The 24955-nt window shown below is 40.6% G+C and overlaps 1 protein-coding gene across 9 annotated transcripts in view; it reads right to left on the bottom strand.

Moving 5' to 3' along the window:
* The window catches only part of UTRN (utrophin), a 348963-nt gene that overhangs the window by 282271 nt on the left and 41737 nt on the right, over nucleotides 1-24955 (bottom strand). For 8 of the 9 annotated variants that reach the window (XM_015284305.4, XM_040698161.2, XM_004935579.5 and 5 more), the window contains one exon: nucleotides 11479-11540. In XM_015284305.4, coding sequence (XP_015139791.2) covers nucleotides 11479-11540 — 62 coding nt within the window. Of the gene's footprint in view, nucleotides 1-11478; nucleotides 11541-11777; nucleotides 13792-24955 lie in introns of those variants that run through there. The other variant, XM_040698164.2, reaches the window with a different exon arrangement.

Below are 24955 nucleotides of genomic sequence, written 5' to 3'. Positions count from 1 at the left end.
GCTCAAGGGGAGAAGGTTAGAATAGGATGGATGGTGGCAGGAAGGTGTTTTTAATTCACCTTTATTTCTCGCTACTTCAGTCTGTTATTAGTTGACAATAAATTATATTAATCTCCCTACACTGCATCTATTTTGCTCAGGACGATAATTGGTGAGTGACCTTCCTGTTTTTATCTCAATGCATAAGCTTTCTTTTTTCATTGTGTTTTCTCCCTGTTCTTTTGAGGAAGGGGACTAAAGAGCAGTGTGGTGGAGCTGAGCTGCCCACCAACATAAAGCCACTGCAGCTCACAGAGCACCACAGTGCCCTGTGCAAGCAGCATTCCCTCAGTCGTGCTGTGGCGGAGTATGCAGTTGCAGGACAGCTCTATGCTGGTGTGCTGCAGCCATCAGAGCTCAGGTAGAAGGGGCAGGCAGAAGTCATCTCTCCCACGCTGCAGGAAAGGCCCGCAGCTCAGGAAGAAGAGGCAGGCAGAAGTCCTCTCCCATGCTGCAGGTAGGGCCTCAGCTCTTCCCACACCCACACATCTAATCTCCAGAAAGAGATCTGGCCTCCTGGAGAAAGTCTATGCACAGATATTCACAGACACACATAAATACACATTTGAGAAAGATTAAAAAGCATCTTGCAGAGTCCACAGTATGCTAAGCCAATCTAAATTCTGCCTTTTCAGAACTGACAGTATTTTATTCACTTTCTACTTCAAGATGACACAAGCAGAACACAGTTCAGCCTTTGCCGGCATTCCGTGAGTAGCAGCACTCCATCACCGAGCATAATAGATGAAGAAATGCAAGTATGTGCATTATAAGACTGACAGTGATAAACCATACTAAGCCCTCAAGCAAGGGCAAATTGCTAGTCACGGTTGCTTTGGTAAATACTGAAGGGCCAGCTAAGCACCATACAAACACAAGGCAGACAAAGAGTCCTTTCTGAAAGACAAAATAGGGCCCAGCTTACACTACCAAGATGGTATAAAGGACAGGCAGGGCCGCAGAGTGTACCAGAAGAACTGTGCCAGTACAGGGTGTAAAACATTCAGATCCCCCTCACTGAACACTTGTATCAGTTAACAGAAGGTAGTTTTTCTCCACTTAGTTTATGTTTTCTGTGACAGCAAAAAAAAACAAAAAACAACAACAACAAAAAAAAAACATTGGCAGAAACTTTTCACAGGCTGAGAGTGCTTTGCCAGCAGAGCTGCAGGCACAGTTTCTACAATAGAGACAAGGGCTTCATAAGATAGACAGAAGTACATAATTAACATACTTAAGAAAAGGCCAAGTCCATTCCCAAATGCTTTGAACTGGCAGCAGGAAAGGAGCTGATTCACCTCAGTAGGGACTGGCATAAAAAAAAGACGGAGAGGGAACAAAGTCAGGCAGAGCAACAGAAAGGAAAGCAAAAGAAAGAGCTAAGGACTGCAGGTAATCTCAGAAAAGGTCTGCTGTAACCTCAGCGTAGCAATATATGTGTTTTATCCATCAAAGGATTCACAAACAAGGATCAGAAACAGCCCACCTCCTTACACTGAGTTTTGATAGCACTTCTGGTGCCAGAATCATATCTCATAACATGAGACAAGGAGAGTGCAGAAAGTACAACTGCCAGCTACCTGCATCAGAAAGTGGATTTAATGTTGATTCATGAATTTGGAGATGAGAGTAGCTACCTGAAAGGAGGTTGCAGTGAGGAGGATGTCAGCCTCTTTTCTCAGGTGACAAGTGATGTGACATGAAGAAATTGCCTCAAGTTGTGCCAGAGGAAGTTGTGCCTAGGTATCAGGAAGAATTTCTTCACAGACAGTGGTTAGGCATTGAAATGAGCTGCCCAGGGAAGCCCATCCTAGGAGACACTAAAGAAACATGTGGACATGGAGCTAATTGACATGGTTTAGTGGTGTACTCGGTAGTGTTAAGGTTGACTTAAGGTTGGTTGGACTTGATGATCTTAAGGCCCTTTCCAAACTAAATGATTCTACAATTCTATGTCTCAGGCAGCAGCGGCTTTTTCTTAGTCATCTCTGAACTGGAGAAAGGCATAGGTCATAAAGGAGAAAGACCAGTCAGCACAGGCATAAGTCTGCATGTTCTAGCAAGAGAGCCACCCCCAGCTAGGCAGGAGTAACCAAACAGTGACCTCATCCTGACAGCAGCAGCCCTCATATGGCTGCCGGCCATCTTCCAGCCTCTCCACCTAGATCAGCTTTAAGACAGGGGCTCACGTCCTTGCATTCATCTAGGATTACTTGTCCTGTGAGGGAGATGCAAAGAGAGGTCATTCAGGCCTGCCAATGTGACTGTACAGCAATCACTCCTTCCCTTGGCCAGAAAGTGTTTCCCAAAAACAAAGAAAGCTATAAATGGGTCAGATTTTTATTTTCATTTTTCCAATTGCTACTGATAGTATGAAGATCAGCCATCAGCATTCAGCTTGTTGAACAAAAACCATGCACAGCTTCAATTATATGACTTCACATGATGTTAGAGTTCTTTTTCTTGTTTTGGTTTGCATTGGTGTTTTTGTTTGTTTTGTAACTAACAGATAAGTATTTAGTAAACAGTAGTAGATTTGCAAAGACCCTTTCCCCTTTTTATATTGAGAACGCAGAAATACTGAATAGGTTCAGTGCTTGATGGACAACATGAACCATTTGTTACACTCAAACACATTCCCAGGAAATTCATGGTAACCACTTATTTTAAACTCAGTTACAAACAACACAATGAGTAAGAACTACACTTTATTATGACTAATATAGATTTCAAATGTCCAGTGCTGCTACATCATGAGACCAATACATGGGAATTCAATGTGGGAAAACTCAGAAAGCAAAAAGGTCAGTGAAAAAGTAAACAACCATGTCAACAAATAAAAACTGTTAAACCCTGCCAATTTCTAATTTAAGACCCTAATCACTGGTTACATAACTTTACTATTATTATTATTATTATAAAAAAGTGATCCTTTTTTCCATTTTCCTTCCATTGACATTGAGGAGTTACAGAAGAACACACATAACTATTAGATGTACTGCAACTTGGCAGATATACCTTGAGTACTCTCTATTCTTCCTGTGGTACTTCTTTGCTGAATACGCCCAAGTGAAATCAGTATACAAATCTAGTACTGAATATAAAATAAGAATTTACAATGCAACTAAACAACTACTTAAAGCTCCAGGCTAACAAGAAAAAAATTAAGACCTATCACTGACCAGTAGAACTGTGTAGTACTGTTTCTATACAGTAGAAAGTTTAATTCTACCAGATGATAGACGTGAGCTTAAGGAGTCAAAAAGCTAAAGATATCTCACTTTACAGAACACCTGAGATATCTGGTTGACTACACATTAAAAAGAGGAAAAACAAAAGCAAATATCAGACATAGGAAGCTGGCAAAACAAGAAGTCATCAGTAACTCTGAATATTTTCCCCATGTCCCAGAGTTACTATCAATGCACTTACATTACCTCACAGTAATATAAAACATAACTAATATGAACTTGTATTTAAACTTCAGCATAGCAACTTGGTTCCGTTTCTTTTATAAAAAAAGGGTCCCGCTAACCAGATAAAGGAACAACATTGCTTCAGGACCTGTACCAGATACAGCTGTCATGCCTGAGGATGAACAGACACACAAACACTGCAACAACTGGGATAGTTACCAACTGAGATCGTGAATTACAGTCAAATTCTAATTCAAAGTCCAGAGCAGTAACTAAAATCAGCATTACAGTCCGTATCACTATCGCAAGCTTTGAAGTCCAGCATGGATGATGCTGACTGTACACTCTTATTAGAGCAGAGGCCAACAGCAGTTAAGAGAAAGGCAGAAAACCAGCAGTTCTCATGCAGTATCTAAATTCAGGAGAGATCGTGAACTTATTATTGCTTCATCATCCTTATCACATCTCATAGCCTACTAGAAAAGAAAAATAATTTCCTGCATTCCCTAGTGCCTCTCTCTGAGAAGAGGTCAAATAACAACTCATGTAAGACACAAAAGTGCACCAAATAATTTTTTCAAGGCTTTATGTCAGTTCATACAAACACCAACTCTTTTCCACTCATGTATTTTCACAGGTCGATGACTTTTTTTTTCCTTCCTTTTTTTTAAATAAGATTTGACTATCTTTTTGAGTGAGGCTACATCTTACAGTTAAACTGAGCACTGGAAAACATCAGGAACAAGTAGATAGTAGCTTATATTACAAGCAAGGAAGTATATATATGAATACTTCCTTGCTTGTACCACAAAGGCTCAACTAGAAAGAGAAGTACAGACTCTCTTAGGCCATGTTTCCCTGGACAGACAAAATTGCCTAATCAACCTTTTTGATTGACCTTCTCGCATGTATTTAACTTCAGAATTCTCCTGCCAAAAAAAATCCATTCCAAAAGGTCTTTGACTTCAGGTACTCCAGGTCATGTGAAATTAATTATCTTGAACAGGCACACTTTTATCTTTAAAAAGATTTATCACGTGTGCTAAGAGTCAGCAGCAGAGCAACAATATGTCTTCACAAGTATGGAGTCAGATGTTTACTACATGACAATACAACCCTTGGAGAACAGAAAAAAATTCAAGAGCAAAAATGTTGGGAAAGATGTATATAGCATACCATTCAGAAAGTTAGATAAGACTTTGCAGTTATCACAAGAATTAATTCCTAGTGGAGGAGGGAATTAGTTAATTTTAAAGATACATAAAAGCCATCTCATTGCTAAGCACTCCAAGTAAAAGCTCACCTTCTCTTTGTTTTACTTGGTACCTCTCTAGGAGAGGAGGATATATCAGAGTCCAGGATAACAAACGCACAGAAGCCCTGCACCAAGCGTTTGCCTTCTTCAGGCTTCACTGGAGCTGCACTGGATGATGCTGTCTCCCTCCCATGCTGCACCTTAGCCACCTCTTTGCTCTTTAGCCCTAAATCTTGAAAAAAAAAATCACAGAGCAGGAAAGAGCTTACGATACTGTAAACTTGGGAGATCTGCCTCTACCCACATGAGCAAGTCGTAGCTCCATGAACTTTCATTTGCATTCAAGACTTAAGAAAGAAAAAGGAAAAAAAAATCCATGTCCTTTCCATGTACATATATTATACATATATATATATATATATAGTATAAACATCACCAGAGGTTTAATGTTCTTTCAACAAAACACAACTTTCTTTAAAATAGTGTTTTTGCCATCTCTGTGAGAGAATTTCCCAAATATAATGATAGATAATGATTCCTTAGGAAAAGGCCTCAATTTACCCATGCTGGATGAGTGAACTACTTCTAGAGTGACAGAGCAAAGTTCCAACAAGCTGTGACAGATCCGACTCCACGGATCTAAATTAAGATATAGGGCATCATGTTTCTTGTGCTGATGTGGCTCCTACCTGCCAAGTTCAGGAACAGCAGAAGAGGAAAATAAGCAATCTGAAAGCAAACTTGGAAAAGAGATACCTTGGAAAATAGGAACATGGAAGCCAGAAAGGACTGACTCTTCGCCAATAGATAAAAAAGGGCAAACCAGAGCAGAAAGACGCAAAAACATTACCATCAACACAAGAATCAAATCCTATAAGGGATGGGAAGACGAGGAGATGTCAAGCAGGAGATGGAGAAGGGAAGGAAAGACAGACCACGTCTGCAACTTTGACAAGAAAAACTGGGTCTCACTGGATAAGTAACTAAGTGACAAAGAAGTGGGAACAGAATAGGCAGTATGATAAAAAAAAAAATCCAGATTTGCCAGAATTTGCTGGGGAGTCAAGCTTTCAAACACAGGAGATTGTAGTAGTAAGTGAGGAGAAAGGAACAGGGTCAAGTAAATAGGAGCTGTAAAGAAACACGGCAGAAAAGTCTGTGCTTGCAGGGTGTAAAGTGGGACATAATACTTCTTGCTGCCTCTATGTGCCTATAAAATTTAGTAACCTTCTAGAGTTTTCCACACCAAAAGTGTTATTATCCTACCACTATGCTGTTTGTCAGCTGAAATATCACAGGTCTGTAAGATTTATCTACACAGCCCAAAGCCTGCTGCTATGCCATGCAAATACACTCCAATTGCAATTATTTTTAAAGCCTAGAAAAGTCAAAATCAGAGTTGAATACAAAGTCTCTGCTCACTCCCACTACTTCTGTGCAGCAAATACTGTATGCATGTGCATTATCAAATGATTTCTCTACCTTCTCCTGGACTAATCTATTACACAGACCGGATCTGCTCAAGGAGCAAATTACTGCTGTGCAGAGGAAGATCCAAAGGTCCTGCCTTATTTCCCCATGTGGTAAAAGAAGCTTTTATTAAGCACAGGTGAATAATGCAAAAAGGAAAAGACTGGCACTACGGATGATAGAGCAGAAATCTATCCTGTGGAACTAGATTCAAACTCTACTTGTAGCCAAAAGTTCTCCCATGACACTAAAAAGAGTAATTTTTTAATCTACTTCTGTGAACGGTACTGAAAGAAGTGGGGGAGGAACAAGCAACGATTTCACAGCCAAGGTATTAAAGTCAGATTCCTCCTGTTTTATAACCTGGGGGCATTGACTAAGGAGCTGTGGATCATCTGGCCTTTGCGGTTTGGGCTGTACCCATGTGTCAGGCAAGCTGCAGTCATCTCTGCATCAATTCACAGAGCTGGTTAGAGAATGTAGCTATATTTCACGGGAGAAAAATCACTTTTCATGTAAGTTTCCCTTGGAAACTTTGGCTTTCTAGTGAGATCTATGATTTAACGCATAACCTATAAGTAACCAGTAGCCATACGCAAAAGACAGAGACCTCCAAAGACCACTTAGCCCTGTCTTTGCTGACAAAGGCATCATCTTCCCCAAGTCTCTTCCCTATGCAGTTCAAGCTTCATCTCAAAATCTAAAATAAGTATTTTAGATGGTTTGCTTCAGTTTGCAGAATAAATTATCTGTCTGAGCCAAAATAAGACTCAATTAGAGCTCCACATTATATGAAGAGATTACAAAAACATCCAACCCTACATATCTAGCCACAATTTGATGGGACACTGAAAATTAGTTTACTTCTGATAGTTATCAATATTTGCAGTGGCAATGCAATGCAATACTCTTGCATTGCAGAAAGGTGTTCTGAAAATATACCCATTAAAATCTACAAACTAGTAAACCTTACAGTCATTATATAAAGGAAACCAAGTAAGAATCAATGATACTAAAAATAACTCTTTGAAAGAGTAGATAATAGCAGGACAAGGGGAAATGGTTTTAAGTTGAAGGAGGGAAGATTTTGGTTGGATATCAGGGGGGAAGTTCTTTGCAATGAGAGTGGTGAGGTGCTGGAACAGACTGCCCAGAGAGGAGGTGGATGCCCGGTCCCTAGAAGAGTTCAAGGCCAGGCTGGATGGGGCCCTGGACAGCCTGGTCTAGTATTAAATGTGGAGGTTGACAGCCTTGCCTGTGGCAGGAGAGTTGGAGATTCAGGATCCTTGAGGTCCCTTCCAACCTGGGCCATTCTGTAATTCTGTGATAAAAAGGTTTAGTAACATCGTGTTTACTAAGTTGATTCATGTGACCATATATTCAGCAAGCAGAAAAATATACTAGATAATTGACTTACTGAGCATAATCCATTCTGAATAATACCAAAGTTCAGCAGAAAAAGTAGTACGTGACCCTTCTCACTTAGGAAAACTTTAGTAGAGCATACAGGGTAAGAACATGAATTTCAGCACTCTTTCCATGTTTGATCTCTTGATTTTAGAACCTGAACTTTTTTTTTTTTTTTTTTAATGTACAGCCATAGCTACATAGCTACATAGCTACAGAAATAAACTAATATAAGAAGTGATGTAGGAATAAAAAGGGGATAGGGAATACAACTCTATGTTTGAAGACCATATATTAACTATACATATAACTAGGCTATGTGACAGTGAAACAGCTAAATCTAAGTCCTGAACAAGTCTGGACAGAGCAATGGGAAAATAATAAGGACAAACATATGTAGGGCTTAATATAAAAACATGCTGAAATATTCTCAGGCTGTCATCACGATGGGGGATTTCAAACACCAGGATATCTGCTGGCAAAACAACAGGGTGATCGATCATTAGACTCCTGGAGTCCGTTGATAACAACTTTCTGGTACAAATATTGGAGAGACTGACCAGAGGTGAAGCGCTGCTGGACCTAGTGCTCAGCAATGTGGAGGAGATCATGAAAGATATTAAGACCAAGGCAGCCCGGGCTGCAGCAACCATGGCCTGCTTGAATTTGTGATTTCAAGGAACATGGGACTGGCAAAGATTGGAGTCAGGACCTTGAACTTCAGGAGATCAAACTTCATATTGTTTTAAGGAATTGTTGGATGAGATCATGGACTTGTGTCCAAGTCTGAGGCCCCCAACACAGGAAAGATGTAGAGCTTTTGGAGAGGGTCCAGAGGAGGGCCACAAAGATGAGCATCTCTCCTGTGAAGACAGGCTGAAGGAAATGGGCTTGTTCAGCTTGTTAAAGGAGAAGGCTGGGGGGAGACCTCATTGCAGCCTTCCAATATTTAAAGGGAATTTATGAACAAGAGGGAAATCAACTTTTTACAAAGGTAGATAGTCATAGGACAAGTGGAATGCTTTTAAACTAAAGAGAGATTTAGATGAGATGTCACAGGGAAGTTTTTTACTGAGAGAACAATGAGGCGCTGAAACAGGTTGCACGGAGAAGTTGTGGATGTCCCATCCCTGAGGTGTTTAAGGTCAGGTTGGTTGGGGCCCTGATCAAGTACTTGATCTAGCAGTTGGCAACCCTGCCTGTAATAGAGTGCTGGAATTTGATGATCCTTGGGGTCTCCTTCCAACCCAAGCCATTTTATGATTCTGCATTAATATTTCCTTCAATATCAAATCTGTATTGATTAAACCTCAATCAATTTTATAGTAGCTATATAATTTACAAAACAGCTAGATTAATTTTGTTTACAATTATACAAAATATTTGTGCTACATGACCATCAGAAGCTTGTGAGTTATATATATTTTTCTCTTCTGAGGTGCAGATTTCTACAGCAAGCACTGAGGTTTGGCTAAGTTCATTCACTGACTTTAAGACTCTACCCGCTTTAAATTACTTGTTCCTTCACTTCAAAAGTAAGTACAAGTAAGATGCATTTCAAGTTTAAATGTGCAAAAACCAAGTTACTGTACTCTAAAATACAGCAAGAACTTGCATTTTGCTGGATAGGTGCCCAAAGCAGTGATCAGTATCTTATGGCACACTTGAGCCTTACTGTGTTGCACTCACCTACCTACTTCTCTGATGAGAGAAAGGAGAGATACTGCTCCCTTTCTAGATCCTTCATAAATCTACACTGAGTTTATTTAATCAAGTTTGGCAATTTTGAGTACATTATGCAATGGCATACAAAAATCCCAAAGTTAGAAAAATAGACTGTAAAGCCTAAGTTACGTAGTTTTTATTTATGCATCTAAATGAAGGGGCACTATAATATAGTTAACATGGAAGGACAATTAAAATTCTTAGAGTGAACTTTGCATTGCCATACATTCCTCAGTCACTGTTTTATTTTCTGCCACGAGTCTAATACCATTCACCCAACCTCCAAAATCTCAGTCCTACTAAGCAGCTCATTCAATCTAGTTCACAGAAAATAAATTTTAAACAATGCAAAAAGCTTCAATAACAACGTAATCCATCCCTGCCCATTTTCAACGTGTAGTTGAAACTAGACTCTTACAGGAGGAGATTTCTGTTTCACATGAGCAATTTCCTTGTAATTCAAACACGCTAGTTCATAAATCTTCCTAAGCCAGGATCTTGACATGGCAAAGTGGGCATGCTCAAGTTTGAGTTAGATGTGTGAAGTATGTCCTTAAAAATAAATCGCTTTAATTATTAACATGGCTTACATAGCTAGAGGTACTCTAACGGGCCATGGAGTTACCAAGTTATTCTAAATACAACTAGAATCTGACCATAGCACCTGGAATTTCCTACCAGAGGGCAAGCAGGATCCATACGAATACATAACATAAAAGGAAAAGCCTTTTAATATAATATACCCATGGGTATATAAAGGCTGAAAACAGTTGTATTTATTTCCACAGAAAGCCATGTCCATAACACGTACAAACAAGCCATGTAACACATTCTCAGTATCACCATCATTTCCAAGATCATGCCATCTTTATGCCAAGGTAAGCTTCTAAAAATAGACCTTTCTTTCCTACCAAGTTTTCACTCCTTACACAATCCTGCCCTGCCTAACTGCTCCCACAGAACCATTCCTCTGTTTCAGCAGCAAAGGCAGAATAGAGAGCAATCATTTATGTATGCACGCTGCTCCCCTAAAGAGGAAGCTAGACAAGCATGCCTTGGATAAAGACTGCAGGATATCAGCTTTCAGCCAAAACAAACCTAGGCCAAAATGAACCAACTGAGGCCACAAACCTTGCATTGCCTGGTGTCTGATTGCACAGGAAGCTCGGGAGGAAGGTAAAACTTTCTTTTTAAGCCGACCAAGAATATCAGAAGGGCAATGCTGCAGAGGCAGCCATTCATTGCCATAGCACTGTCACACTGCTGTATTTAAAAAGTAACAAAACATTCCTTCTACACTTGCATCGACTTCTGGGATTTCACATAAGGCCCTATTCAAAGTAGGATAACTAGCAGTTATCCTTATTCCACTCAGCACCATACTGGCTAGAGAAAAAGAAAATGGGAAAACAAGAAAAAAAAAAGCATGGTTCTCTGATCGTAACCCATGTACTTTTGTACATCCAAACTATAAACCAGAGAAACTTCCCACAGGCACAGCACTCCTGGGCAATGCATCATTTTTCACTATTAGCAGAATGGCATAAAAAGTGGGCTTTTAATAGCATCCCAAAGCAACCACCACTTCCCTTCTCATCCCAAAATACAAAAGAACCTCAGTAAGTCTCAATACAGGGAATTAAAACAAGAAACGTACAGCATGAAAGCCATAGAGAATTCAGAATGTGTGAGCAATTATACAAAATTTCACAGTCAATATTTAAAGTGGCAACACCAGGTGGCCTCAGCTGGAGGACTGCAGAGCATTTTGGATGAGCAAAGCTGACTCAGCAGCACAGAGTAAACACAGTGACTGTTGCTCAGAATCTACTTTAACATACTCAAAAAACTGCATGCAAAAATAAACTGTTTAAAGATGACTAAAAACCAGACACCACTATGCAGATAACAGTGTATTTTAACAACAAATAGAACCTTTCATTCTGAGCTCTTAAACAAGGCACGCAGTATTTTTGTTTTGTGGGAAATGCTTATGTGTGTGGTGAAAATGAAGAAATAAACACTGTTTTGCCTAGCAGATGTATGCTTTCATTAAATACTCTGACACGTTTTACTAGGCACATTCTAGAAAAGAGCGAAGTGTATTTAACCATTACTGTTCTAAGCGATGAATCAAAAAGAATAAAGGAGTTATTGTTACGTTACCTTGGAAAACCGAGCATTTATCCATTTCGTAAACGTCTTTTTCTGTACGTCATTGTGTTCATCTGGAGAGAGACAATAAGAAAGCCATGAGTGAGAACGTACTATTCTTCATCTTAGCTTGTTAAAAACAGGCAAAACTAAACAGCACCCAAACTCAATAGCGGAGATATCTTTATCTTTAGAAGCCTACACAAAACTTTGGTATAGTTTCAGTTTCGAAGGAAATTATTGTGCCTCCTTTGCATTAAGCTCAGCTTTGCAGTGCTCCCCAGCACTGAGATGGACAACAACATACATACCAAAATAACAAGCTTCCAAGCTGGTGAAGATCAGCAGCCTACAAAACCACAGCCTTTTAATCAACAGTCTGTCAACAGTTCCTAGCCCTGATGCATTACTTCACAAGCTGCTGAGGTCCTTACTGAAGCTTTTGACGCAGATAATAGCCTCCTTCAGCAGAGCAGCAAAGCTGCTGGGACAGCCCTGGAAGCACTCACATGCTTATCCACCTCCAGCTTGGTTTTACAGCTGAATCACAAACGAGGTGAATGAACTGTCACTAACCCGTGTGTGAAAGGGCTGGGCAGCCAGGCAGGCATCTACTGGTGCAGCATCAGCATACCTCAGCCTGGGACCCAGCAGGATGAAGAGGAAGGACAGGAGAGAATCTACAGGTCAAAGCACAGGGAGGAGCTGCATCCTGCAGCTCAGCAGAGAAAAGACTGCTTTACAGACTGCTTTTAAGAACGTCCTTTGGGAGTCAGCTGTAATTTTAGACAGTCTCTTATGAGGTGGGTGCTTGACACAGAATATCAGAATCAAGATTTAAACTCAATATATATTGAATATTTTGATTTCTTTTTTTTTCCACTCCAAGTTTTTGTGGGTTTTTTGGTTTTTGTTGGTTTTTTTTCTTTGAGACAGGAACAAACTGTATTATTCATTGATACTGCTAAACCAGGAAGTTAGCCTTGTACAAAATTCAGTCCCAAATTCTGTTCACCTACTGATAATGCTTCCCATTCACGTTAGTTGCACGTAATATCTGTATTGAACGCTTTGAGGTGTAAATGTCAATCTGTTTTTAAACATCATTCAGTAACTCCTGTCCTTCTACTAAACACCCCTCCAAGAACAGTGCATGTGAAGTCTCCTACTCCCCAGCATTATACCAGCTTCGGCTGGCCAGGCCATGCTCCTGCAGCACCTGTCCCCCAGCTCTGGCTTCCAAACCTCAGGCTCACTTCAATTTATGTGCTTAAACTGTGCACTGCAGCAGCATATGTGACATTTACTAAAAATCCAGCCCTTTTTCTCCCATTTCAAGAAAAAGCTTCCTAGGGAAAGAGAGAGAAAAACAAACAAAAACCCCACAACTGACACAAATTAACTTGATCTGCAGTGGAGGCAGAAGTGATATGGATTTATAGATCTCATTATCTCTCAGAGTGTCCCTTCTAGTTGAGCAAAGAGTGAGAGTCCTCACTACCCTCATCTCTCCAAAGCATTCTGCTTGGCAATAAAACCAACAGGAGATGCTTTCCCACTTAAACTATACTTCCACATTTGTGTTATAAAAGCCTCTGAAACTAGGATTTTTGTAATTGGCCATTATGGCTAGGGTCATGTCAAGCTTTCTGCTATAAATCACTGGAAAACAATCTGAAACCAATATGGTGCTGCTTTGCTAACAACAGCGACAAGGTATTTTATCCCTCAAATTAATTTTCTTTAGATTCCTATGAGTCTGTAAAGTTAATCCCTGGAGGCTGACATTATGATTCAGATAACAAATTAGCCACGTTCAGCTAAAAAACAGTATTACCATTCAGTAAAGCACATGGTAAAGCACCATTTTTCAGGCAAGATATTAAAAATGTCAGCAAGTTGTAGCTAAGTGAGAAACAAATTTATCAAGTTGCTAGAACACTTGTGTTTCCTTTCACACTGCTGTAGCCTCACACTGAATAGAACTGCATAGCAGCAAAGGACAGAGTGTGGGCCAACTTTTACTTCACCATCGTACCAATTGTTTCCTCTGAAAAAATATGGCTCTGCACGCCCTCCAGTCACTTAATGGGCTTTTAACAGCTGACATCAGAACAGTTTGTTCCTCTAAGAGGAAGCAAAAAGAAACCAACACACACACACAATTAAGCTCTTGCGATGACAACAGAAGGGAAAAGCTTCCTATTCTGAATGTTGGCTTCTGTTGTACAACATGATGCACGTCTATGCAACGGGGGTACTCCCAAAACAAATGGCTCGTGAACTAATGCCCTAACTCTGTCCTGGCAGTTGATCACCTGCAGTAGTCACGTTTACAGTCTTACGTATCTCCTCCACCCTGAGCACTGTCCCTTCCTTCTACTGAGACACTTTGGAAGTGCAGTTCAGGTTCAAGCTATTACCCTACAAATACGTTCAGGAGCAAAAAGGAATCCACGTGAACTAAAAATAAAGAAGTAAAAAACAAAAACCTTTCTGGATTGTGTTTTGCCCTTTATTTAACCTCTGTTCCATACTGAGAGCCAGCTCCCTTATTTCCTCAAAATGCATTACGTGCTTACATGACAGAACTGTGCTATTCAGTTTTTGAAGTTATCACACCCAAAGTAGCTGGCAGAGCAGCACTATAATGAAAGTGCCCTGGAGAAATGAACAGACCGAACTGGATAAATCCTGTATTTCACTTGCCAACCAGTTCAAAACAAGTTGCCAACGGTCAGCTCACATTTTAAGACTTAAGTTTGTCTTCCTCACCTCTTTATTTAAGTTCTCACCTAAGTGTACTGAAGGAATTTAGAAATAAAACAAGGAATTAGCCTGTGGCTTTCAATTAAGGTGCTAGGAATGTAACAAAGTTAGAAACAACCCTTTGCCTATGCCTCTGGGCAGGCAAGAGTATCTATCACAGGCACTGCCCCACCCAGGACTAGCACATCTGACAGCCTCACATTAGCAGAAGGAATAGGTGTTTCTGTTCTTGTGGGCAGGATTTTTTGGACTGAAAAACAATCTTGAAAGTAACCATCCTTTTGTCAAAGCAACTCAGACTAATTCACATCCAAAGACACAAAAATAAGCATTGAAAATCTGAAGCTGGAAACCAGAGTGGTTTTTATCCCCACTAGCAAGACACAAAGCCAAGCAAACTACAAAGCACTGGAGTTCACAAACACATGGCTTAAAGAAGTTCCAACACTCAGCAGTGTATACAGGGCCCTGACTTCATTAACACAGAATAAGCTTAATTAGCAGTTCTTTGTTGTTCATGCTCTTAAATTAAAAAAAAAAAAAGCAAAACTTGGGGTTGTTGTGCAGATCCCCTTCTCTTGCACCACCATAAGAAAACAAATGGCTGCAACAATGAGCTATTCACTCTGTAAGCTTCTGCCTTCCCACCGCATCTTCAGTCCCACAATCAGTGGCCAGCACAATGGTTTTCTTCATTCCTTTCCTCACAGCAAATTTCAGCAGTTGGGCAAGAACTCAGCTATAACAGTGCTTGCTCTAACAAAAGAGTAATGGCACCTGCCTACAGCAACAAAACGCAGTTGCCCAATTCATAAATTCTCTGTATAGACCAAACTATGAAATAAGCACTACTAAAAGAAACACAGATCAAAAAACCTTACACCTCACTCCCTGGTGTTTCCCAAATAGCAGCTGAAACAAAGCACCACAGAGTAGTAATGAGGAACTCCTGTGGTTTTCACTCAAGTGTGCTGTGAGTATAAGCTAAATTGGATTTACTTCACAATAAAAAAATCCCCCAGCAACTGATAACTAAGAAGAAGGAATCCTCACAGCTGAAGCAATATTAAAATAGCTGTTCCCATACCTCCCAGCAAAAACAATCCAACGCTCCACGCTGCTGGCCTCAGCACATTGGAATGGTATTTAAAGGGAGCACAAAGCTCTCAGACAGAAATAATGCTGCAACACCACACCACAGGCCTGCTCAAACTCCCACGCTCACCAGCCGTCCACCTGACTTCTTCCATGTGATGATACTGCAGAACCAAAGGTTCCAGGCAAAGCATCCCCAGTACCTACACAGGGCTGGTCTGGAGGGTGCGTGACAGCTTCCCATTCTCAATGGGACAAAAGAGAGTGACAGGAGGCCACGGTGTAGGTGGAAAGGGCTAGAGAGGGGAAGGAACACACTTTAGGCCTGCTCCCTTCCCAACCAGGCCTCGCGGGTCAGCCCCAAGCTGCCACAGCTTTGGCAAGTTGTGCAGGCTGACAGTGGTAAGCCAGCTACAACTGAGAAAATGGAGACACCAGGGTGACAGCAAGCATTGCGCTCAGAAGAAAAGTCCTGATCATTCAGGCAGGACTTTCCAATGACACACTCCCCACTTTTGTCCAACAGACCCTGAACTTTTTGGTCAAGCTAACCAGCACCACCTCCCAGTAGAAGATCGCCCTGCAACATCTTTGGATGTGATACAAATGCGTTTTGACACATACTTCACAAACTGCCAGTGATCACACATCTGAATTAGAAGCTGGAAAATTTCCTACTAAAAGTCTAACATTTTAGAGCAAGTTTGCTAAGTTTGCTTACAGCAATTTGTTAGAGTAAATCATATGTCAGAGCAAAGAGTTTCAGCTACCAGCAAAGAGCATTGCGGGGAGAAGAAAAGACTAAAATAAAGGCATCCCAAATACCTTTATAATGACAGCAATTGCCTTGGATAATATATTGCCCTGTAGACATGTTAGAACAAGCTTCACCCATTGAGCCAGAAAGATGAAGTTCCTCTTATCACCATGCTCAAACTGGTGACAGGGAAGGCAACTATGTCATCTATCTAGACATCTGCAAGGCCTTTGACATGGTCCCTAACCACATCCTTATCTCTAAATCAGAGAGATTTGTCCAGGTGGAGGCTGCTAACAAGCGGCGTCCTCCAGGGGTCCATCTTGGGTCCAGCACTCCTTAACATTTTCATCAATGAAACAGATGATAGGATTGAGTACACCCTCAGCAAGTTTGATGATGACACCTAGCTGAGCAGTGTGGTTGATACAGCAGAAGGAAGGGATGCCATCCAGAGGGACCTTGATAAACTCAAAAGGTGGGCCCTTGTGAACCTTATGAGGTTCAACAAAGCAAAGTGCAAGATTTTGCACTTAGGTCAAGGTAATCCCAGGTATGTAAACAAACTGGGAAAATAACTCCTTGACAGTAACCATGCTGAGAAGGACTTAGGGGTCCCAGCTGATGAATAACTTAACATGACCCTTCAGTGTGTTTGCAGCCTGGAAAGTCAACAGTATCCCAGGTTCCATTTGAAGAGGAGTGGCCAGCAGAGCAAGGGAAGTGATTATCTCCTTCTACTCTGCCCTCGTGAGTCTCCAGATGGAGAACTGCATCCAAGACTGGGGCCCCCAAAACAGGAAAGATGTGGTGTGGAGCTTTTGGAGAGGGTCCAGAGGAGGGCCACAAAGATGATCCAAGGACTGGAGCATCTCTCCTGCAAACACAGGCTGAAATGGCCTTGTTCAGCTTGTTAAAGAGAAGGCTGCAGGCAGACCTCATTGCAGCCTTCCAATATTTAAAGGGAGCTTAGGAACATACCCTTTTTACAAGGGTAGATAGTGATAGGACAAGGGAAATAGATTTAATAGGGGCATTGGAACTTGATGATCCTTGGGTTTCCTTCCAACTCAAGCCATTCGTGATTCTTTGATCCTAGCCAGTATGATTGGTGCATAGGAAGAAGAGAGAACGGGGAATAATTCCTGACCAAAATCTGGCAATTTAGGTGTTTCTAAGCAAACAGGATGGCACTGAAAGACATGCAGTAAAAGAGAAGGCGTAAATAAGAGAGTAGTGAATACAAACTACATTTACTACAGCTCATTTTATTATGAACACAAATTAGGTCTTTGTATTTCTGAGTGGTTACAAAGAAAATAGAATTACTTTCTACAAGTTCATATTAGCCATCTGTTCTTTCTTCTCTGTCCAAATTAGAACTATTATTAGGCTCACTTGCATTTATGAAGGTGATTCACAGGATATAAGGTCATAGGGATCATTGTGAACATCTAGTACAATCTCCTGCATAACACAGGAGCCATTCCCACAAAAGATCCATCTGCATACCAGAAGGCATCAGACACATGACAGATGCTAAAGGTCCTGCACTAACCCAAGCAAGCAATACTGCCAGGGCAGAGAAGGAAGCCAAGCCACAAACTGTATGCAGATCTCCCTGCTACTCAGAGCAGTTTCAGAACGGACCAACATCCCAAACAACCTTTATTAAAGTCTTCAGGAAACAACGGTCATGATACAAAAGACTTAATGTCATTTTTCCCGTTATGGCACGCCCCATGACAAACTTTCTTAAAAAAGAATAACAACCTTGCACATAAGAAAATATACTATTTTTTCAAAAGTTTTAATTGACTGGAAAAAAATAGATCTGACGTGGCAGAAGGAAATACAGAAATATCCCAGAGACAACTTCTCAGAAGTACTATTAGGGATGCAATATACTCCATGTGTTGCTCTTCTGAGTCCTGGAGCTCTGCCCAGGCCCCACATCATTTGTGCCAAGCCAAGAAGGCTGACTTGCTGTTAGCTTCAGATGACAAATGCTTCAGATGAGCAGCTGAATAGATTATGTTCTTTTCTTTGACAGGCAGGTAAGGACAAAAGCATACTGCAAAATTTTCATTTGAAACAGGGAACCTTCTATTCTCTCGTAGTCCAGTCTCTTTTATCCCAATGCTGTTAAACCAGACATTTTCCTATCCCCCTTTTTCTAATTTCAGAGGCTGCAATTTCCATTCCCCCTCCTCTTCTACTCTGTCTTCTCATACCCTTCTCTTCAGAGTCATTAATCATTTTCCCAGGCTTTTCCACCCATCTCTCCTTACCAAAAATCTTCTACCACCAGAGCCCTTCATCTTCCCTATTATAAACATCTGTTGGTCAGCAGCTTTTCCTAGACAGATAGAAATCAATTCCTGAGAAGTAAACTGATAGTAACCAGCTCACATGTACCATGCTCCAATTTCTTAAGTAGACTAGCCTCCTGCAGATAACTATTGGGAGCCTCACCATTGTCAGCTATTCCTCATGGCCACTTTCTGCAAGTTCCCATCCACTTCTTGCACACACCAGGTTCTGACACCACACAGTTGGGTGCCCCCTCCACATCAGGCAAGAGAAAAGACATCTACACATTTCAAAGAGGGGGGGGGGGGGGGGGGGGGGGGGGAACCCTCAGAAGAGATGCTGCAGTCACTTCATCAGCTCCGTGAACCTTTTCTGGACTCTCTCCAGTATATCCATGTCTCTTTTATATTAGGGAGTCCAGAACTGGACTTAGAACTCTAGGCATGGCCTCATCAGTGCTGAGAAGAGGGGAACACATCCAAGAACACACAATGTACTCATGGTAAAGAATAAAAAGAAAGCAAGTTCCTCACTGACTGAGCATTGCTTCTGCCAAGTACGCTGCATGACTTTCTTTCATAAACGTGCCAGCATCTACCTTAAAGCTCATCAAGTCACTTGCTGGAAAGCTGCTCATTTACACAGTTTCATCAAACTGATGGAGTACAGGAAAGCTTCTACATTCCTATGTAGCTAACTTGTAACACTTGCAACTCAACTACACAGTCGGGACTTGCACCAAACCATATTACTCCTACTAATCTTCAGTGCAAGTAATGCTTGAAGACAGAATACAGACAGGAAGCTCCAAATACGAGGTATTCCTTAACTCAAACTACTGCATACTGACCTCAGTATCACAGCTGAAATTAGTTGTTGCAAAAAAAAATCAAAATAAACAATTTTACTTTTTTCCTCTACTTGCCTTCTGATATTTTAAGTCTGAGCTTCATTAGCTATTCCATTATTTTGTCAAGGAACAGAACCATGCTGATGCCTGTAAATTATTTACCTCAGCCTATTAACCTTTGTAATTACTAAGAGGAAACTTGAAATGTGGAAGGCTTGGAGGAAGTCCATAAAATCTATTTGCCCCCAGTGGTGCTCTAAACTTAAAGGAGAAGCAGATGAAAAGAATGAATAGGGTGACTGAAGAATCAAAATTCAAAATCTATTAGAGCAAGCCACACCAAGTATTCTCTCATTTCTGTTTCTAAAATACTACAGCAAGTTCACTACAGAAACCAGGCAGGGCCATAAGTACACCTATTCCTATATTTCCTGATCTACCCAAAATAAATTGTGTGTTGTTCTGTTACCAGCACTAGTGAGAAAGAGGAAGCAAAAAGCATGTCTACATCTTGAGATAAATTGATTATTTCATTTCTCAACCACACGCTTTTGCTTATTGAGGAAAAGTGATACTGCCTCACTGGGGATTAGGAAATCTTTGTGCAGACAACATGATCCAATGCAGAGCTTTGAACAGTTTGCCTGGAAAGAAATTGCTATTCTTGCTTCAGAAAAAAAGAAGCACCTCAGTCAAAGGTAATTTATCCAATTTACATATTTAGTGAGACATCTTAATGAGGAAAGAATAAAAGATAAAGTAGAGTGAAGTATTACGAATGGTCCGTTCTTATGGTTTCTAGCAAATCTGTGGTTTGATCAGTTCAGCAGAAGGTTGAGGCGCTGCTAGTTCTGCATCCAATTAAACTCCGGCTTCCTTCCCTGGATTAGCTATTAATTAGCCCCCAAGGTTGAACCCCTTCCTGATTAACTGCTTTGAAAGTACATGAATTGTTTAACAATTGCAGGATGAATATCGGAATGCTGTAAAATAGTACTTATGCAAAGAAACAAGACAGTGATCTTCAGCGTGAGCCTACATAAAATTTCTCACTTCATTTCAGAAAGCTCCTGTGGCACACACCATTCCAAATGGGGTACCCCAAATTGAAGAAGATTCAGAAACACAAGAGCAGAGCAACCTAAGCTCAAAGTTTGTAAAGCTTTGGTAGAGTCTAAGCCAAGGAATGTCAGTAGGCAGCTGTTTAAGTAAAGGATTATGTGTACTTAGCTCCAATCTCCACGCTTTTATTATTTAATGGCCAGCTTTTAGGAGGACTGTGTTGAAACCTGTAATAAAGTGGATTTTGAGCACTGTCATCAAAAGGTTTTGTGAGGGCATGTAAAATTTGGAACAGATGTTTCACTGTTACCTACCTAGAAACAGACTATATGGAAAGCAAGCTCACCTAATGAAAGCAGGCAAATACAAATCAGACTATTACTACTGCCTCCAGCAACAACTCCAATAGATCGGTTATACTCCGAGGCGTAACCGCGTAACCCTCTCCTGGGTGTGTTTTCCAGAAGGGTTTTGTACACCTTCATGGGTGTTAAGCAGTCAAATACCACTTAGGCTCAGGATTCAGACCTCACCTGGAGACAGCTGCCAAGCTGACCCAGCTCCAGAGCTCAGCATCCCAGCTTTCTCTTTTGCCCACTGACAAAGATTACTGCAGCAGAGGGTTCCCTTGCCTCAGCAAGGCTGAAGCTTGCAGCCTCAGTACCAAAACTAATGACAGTAAAGACCAGTGAAAGCAACACAAATGAGGGCACTAATATAAATGAGCTTAAAAAGCTGTGAGATAAGCTTGTGGAATTAAGAGTCCACAGAAAGGTGGTTATAATTTATGGATGAAGAAATGCAAACCACTGAGAAGTAAGGTATATTAGAGAAAGCACTGCTGAAGATTTAATTATGGAAGAAGTACAAGCATGTGGCAACTACCTGTGGACGCTACCACAGGTACCACACTGGGCTGAAGGGAGCTTTTGCTGCACCTAGAAGAGTGCTCCCTCCAGGAACACTGTCCCTTGAGCATCTCACCTAAATTCAACAGGAATGGTGAATCAGAGCATGTGGTTTGAAGAGATGCAAGTAGAACAGTCCCATCACACGAGTTTCAATGTTCAAACTGCCTGCAGAAGATTATTATGAGACTGGTTTGGTAAGCAGTCAAGACCTTTTAAAAACAGACCTGCAATGCAATTTGCTACCTAACCCAGACAGGAACTCTACCAAGGAATTTTCCTAAAGAAGGAATTATTTCTACAAAACTCGTACCTTTGAATGACCTCTGCAATGAAAACTAGCTTTCAACATAGGAAGAAACACTGTTTTTAGTCAACAATGGGCATAAGTCAGCACCTAAGCATTGACATACACTGCTAAGTTTTGGTGGCCCCACTACATTGGTTTGGTTTATGGAAAACACACATGGATGTCAGTAATAACAGATCTCCAGTATAGCCAAATCTGTGTCAAGGAAAAAGAGCTTTTGCTGCCTTAATTCATTTATTTTGAGGAGAAGAATGCAACTGCATGGCAGATTAACTCTTACTCCCAGGGAGAAAGGGAGGCTCTACCACAGAGTAGCAAAAGATACGAAATGCAACCTCCGTGGCTGACAAAAGCACTGACATAACATAAAATGGTAATATGCTCATTTCAAATGTTTATCTTGAAATTCAGGTATTTTAATCAATAAAAAATGTTTCTGCTTTTCCAGAATAGTTCTAGATTAAAATCAAGATCAGTACTTAAAAAAAATATGTGAGAAGAAGCCAGGATGCAATCACCATTGCTGACTCACATAATGCAAGGGAGAATTTCCTCAGAAGGTTTCACACCACTGCCCTCACTCCACGCCCCCAAAGAAAAACATTATTTGCAAGTAGCAACAAATAAAATTTCTTACTCCAAACAAATAGTACTGAAAGAATATATATATATATAATCTCTCTCTCTCCAGAAAACACCGCTGCAAAAAATATACGGAATAAGCATTGTGAAAACAAGAGTTGCACACCTTAGCAGAGCCAAAGGCCAGGCCTATCAGACATGACCATAGGAGCACTCCTCAGCAACAAACAGCAGTGGTGAAGCACAGCCACATCACATTTGAGCAGGTTGTGAAGGGTTTGGATTAATGTCTATTCATCCAGAGGTGAACGGGAAAATAAGAGAGGGAGAGGACACATGGAGAAAGCAAGCACACAATCTCAGAAGCATACAAAAGGATTGGCTCTTTATCAAATAAGGAGAATCACTTTTATGCGGTTTCCAAATGAGGAAAAGAGAGACTTTCTATTTAACTGTTTTCCATTTAACATGTATTTACACTTTTCTGAATGAGAAAGCTACTGTAACAAATTAACTTCACAGACATTTATATGATTTTCAAATTTCAAAGTCTCAACAAAATGATGCACTTAACCTATGACAAACTACGAAGCACAGTAGTAAGAACGTGTGGCTACTTGGTGATTGCCAAGGATTTATGACTCTTAACAGCGTTATAAAGACTACAATTTAGTAGGATTCCATTTTTCACCTACATAGCTCTTTTGAATTGTTCCACTTTACCCCATGATCTTACAATATTACAATATGAATACAGTTGAAAGCTTTGAATGCCATAACTCTAAACATCCATTCCAAGATTTTTCTTCAGCTGTTCGTTACTTCAGAAAACAGTCCAAGAAGGAATCACAAAATCAGCTGTGTTTGAAGCTTCGTTTGCTTTTGTTTTCATGATTTTTTGTTTCTTCTGTTAAAAAAAAGTACATATATAGAGTTTGACTACAACACAATATAACTCACACACCACAAAACAGATCTTCACATCCGAGGATCTGTAATTGAGCGGCATCCACCACTTCTAATTTTCTGTGCTACTGCTATGCTAGGGTACCCCTGAAAGTTAAAAGATTTTGTTAACCATAGCACACAAGCAAAGCTGCTGAACAGTCACAATGACTTACAGTAGAGCATGTGAACTCATGCACACAGCTGTCTGAAACATCACAGAGCAGGCTGCAGTACACTGCTCATATTTCCCCTGCTGACAGATAAGACCAATGTGGGGCAGAAGCAGAATCATTTAGAAGACCCAAACGCTCATGAAGCTTATCACCTAAAAGAAGCTGGGAAGGAATTCCTGCAAGTACACGTTCAGTCTGTGAGTTGGCAGAGCACGACCAAGGGCCCTTTGAATACTCACAGTGACCTACCAGCTATTTGCTCAGATAGCACAGGAAACATTATCACCGTTCATAATGTTTGCAAATTGAAATTCTCTCTTGTAGGGTAAATCAAGCGATCAGAAGCAATACCGTCTTCCCTTTGTTATACAGTTACATTACTAAATGCTGCTATCATTCCCCCTCAAAATTACACAACTCAACTACGGACTGGCGTGATTGGCTGCAGAAGAACACTTTTGCAAACTTCTGTTTATTCAGATAAACAGCACCCAAATGTTTTAGGTGACAAGTGAAAAATCGAGTGAAAGGCTGGAAAGGATTGCCAGGAAGTCAAAGAGAAGAGCTCTAAAGAGACTAAGAAAAGGAATATACGAGCAAGAATTTTGCTCTCAAAAGAATTAGTGTGACTAAGTACTGACTTTGCAAGCTATTACGCCAGCTTGAATTTTGGTGCATTTAATTACAGTCCTCTATATGCAAGAGGCTTCTCTGTAGTCCTGCAGAGATAAGTACACAATAAAAAATAACAACTTGCCAAAGGCTAAATAAATAAAAGCTCAGAAGCTCTCGTCTTGTCTATAATCAGAGTCACATTGTTTCACTTTTTCTATTCATGTCACAATGCTTCTCCATTATTCCTCAAGCCCTTATACAGCTATAGAAAGAAAGGAACAGCAACGAAGGGTGACTATAGCCCTTCTGCCCTCTAAATGCACGATGTAATTTGGGATCGTTAAGGGAGCATTAGAAGATGACAAAGAACTCCAGCTGCCAGGCTATACTGTCTAGGGATGAGGGGAAAATAGGGTCTTTCCAGAACAGAATGAATTCTACTGCTAGCAGAGTGAAAGAGACCCATACGAGAAAGTACCATGTGAGAACACCCATTAGGGATGGAGAGGGACTGACAGAACTTTAAGAGTGGGTGAAAATGAAACAAGATGTTGTAACATAGAGATGAACACATCATCTCCAGCCCAATCTCAAATCCACCATCTAGCTCCCGGATTGTGTCAGTCTCCAAACCACAGAACAGTAGAAAGGAATACAGGGGAGGGGGGAAGACAGAAACAAATTAAAATGCACTATTTTATGAGGTAAGAAATAAGTATAAAAAATATAACGTTACAGTATGAGGAAAGAGTGGATGAAATGAGAGCCTGAGAAACTGAAGATATTTATCGAAGAGATCCAACGAGGTACTTCAACGCTACTGAACAGGAGGCAAAACAGAGACCACAGGAAAAAACACCATACCCGGCTGTTAGCAGTATCACTCTTGAGGAAAGTTTTTCAGTAGCATCACTTACACCACGGAGCTTTTCCACTCAAGGATATTCCTTTGATAACCTAAGTCACCAACTTGGAACTTTGTTTCAACTCTTCCTCCATCATATATTTGGTTTGTGTTTCTCACAAAGATAAAGGCTCAATAATTCATTTTTGCTAGCACAAAAATTCCATAGGTGAATGAATACAGAGATGGAGAAAAAATAAAGT

The sequence above is a fragment of the Gallus gallus genome, chromosome 3, assembly GCF_016699485.2.
Source record: "Gallus gallus isolate bGalGal1 chromosome 3, bGalGal1.mat.broiler.GRCg7b, whole genome shotgun sequence".
Classification (NCBI taxonomy): domain Eukaryota; kingdom Metazoa; phylum Chordata; class Aves; order Galliformes; family Phasianidae; genus Gallus; species Gallus gallus.
This window is presented reverse-complemented; position numbering and strand designations above follow the sequence as displayed.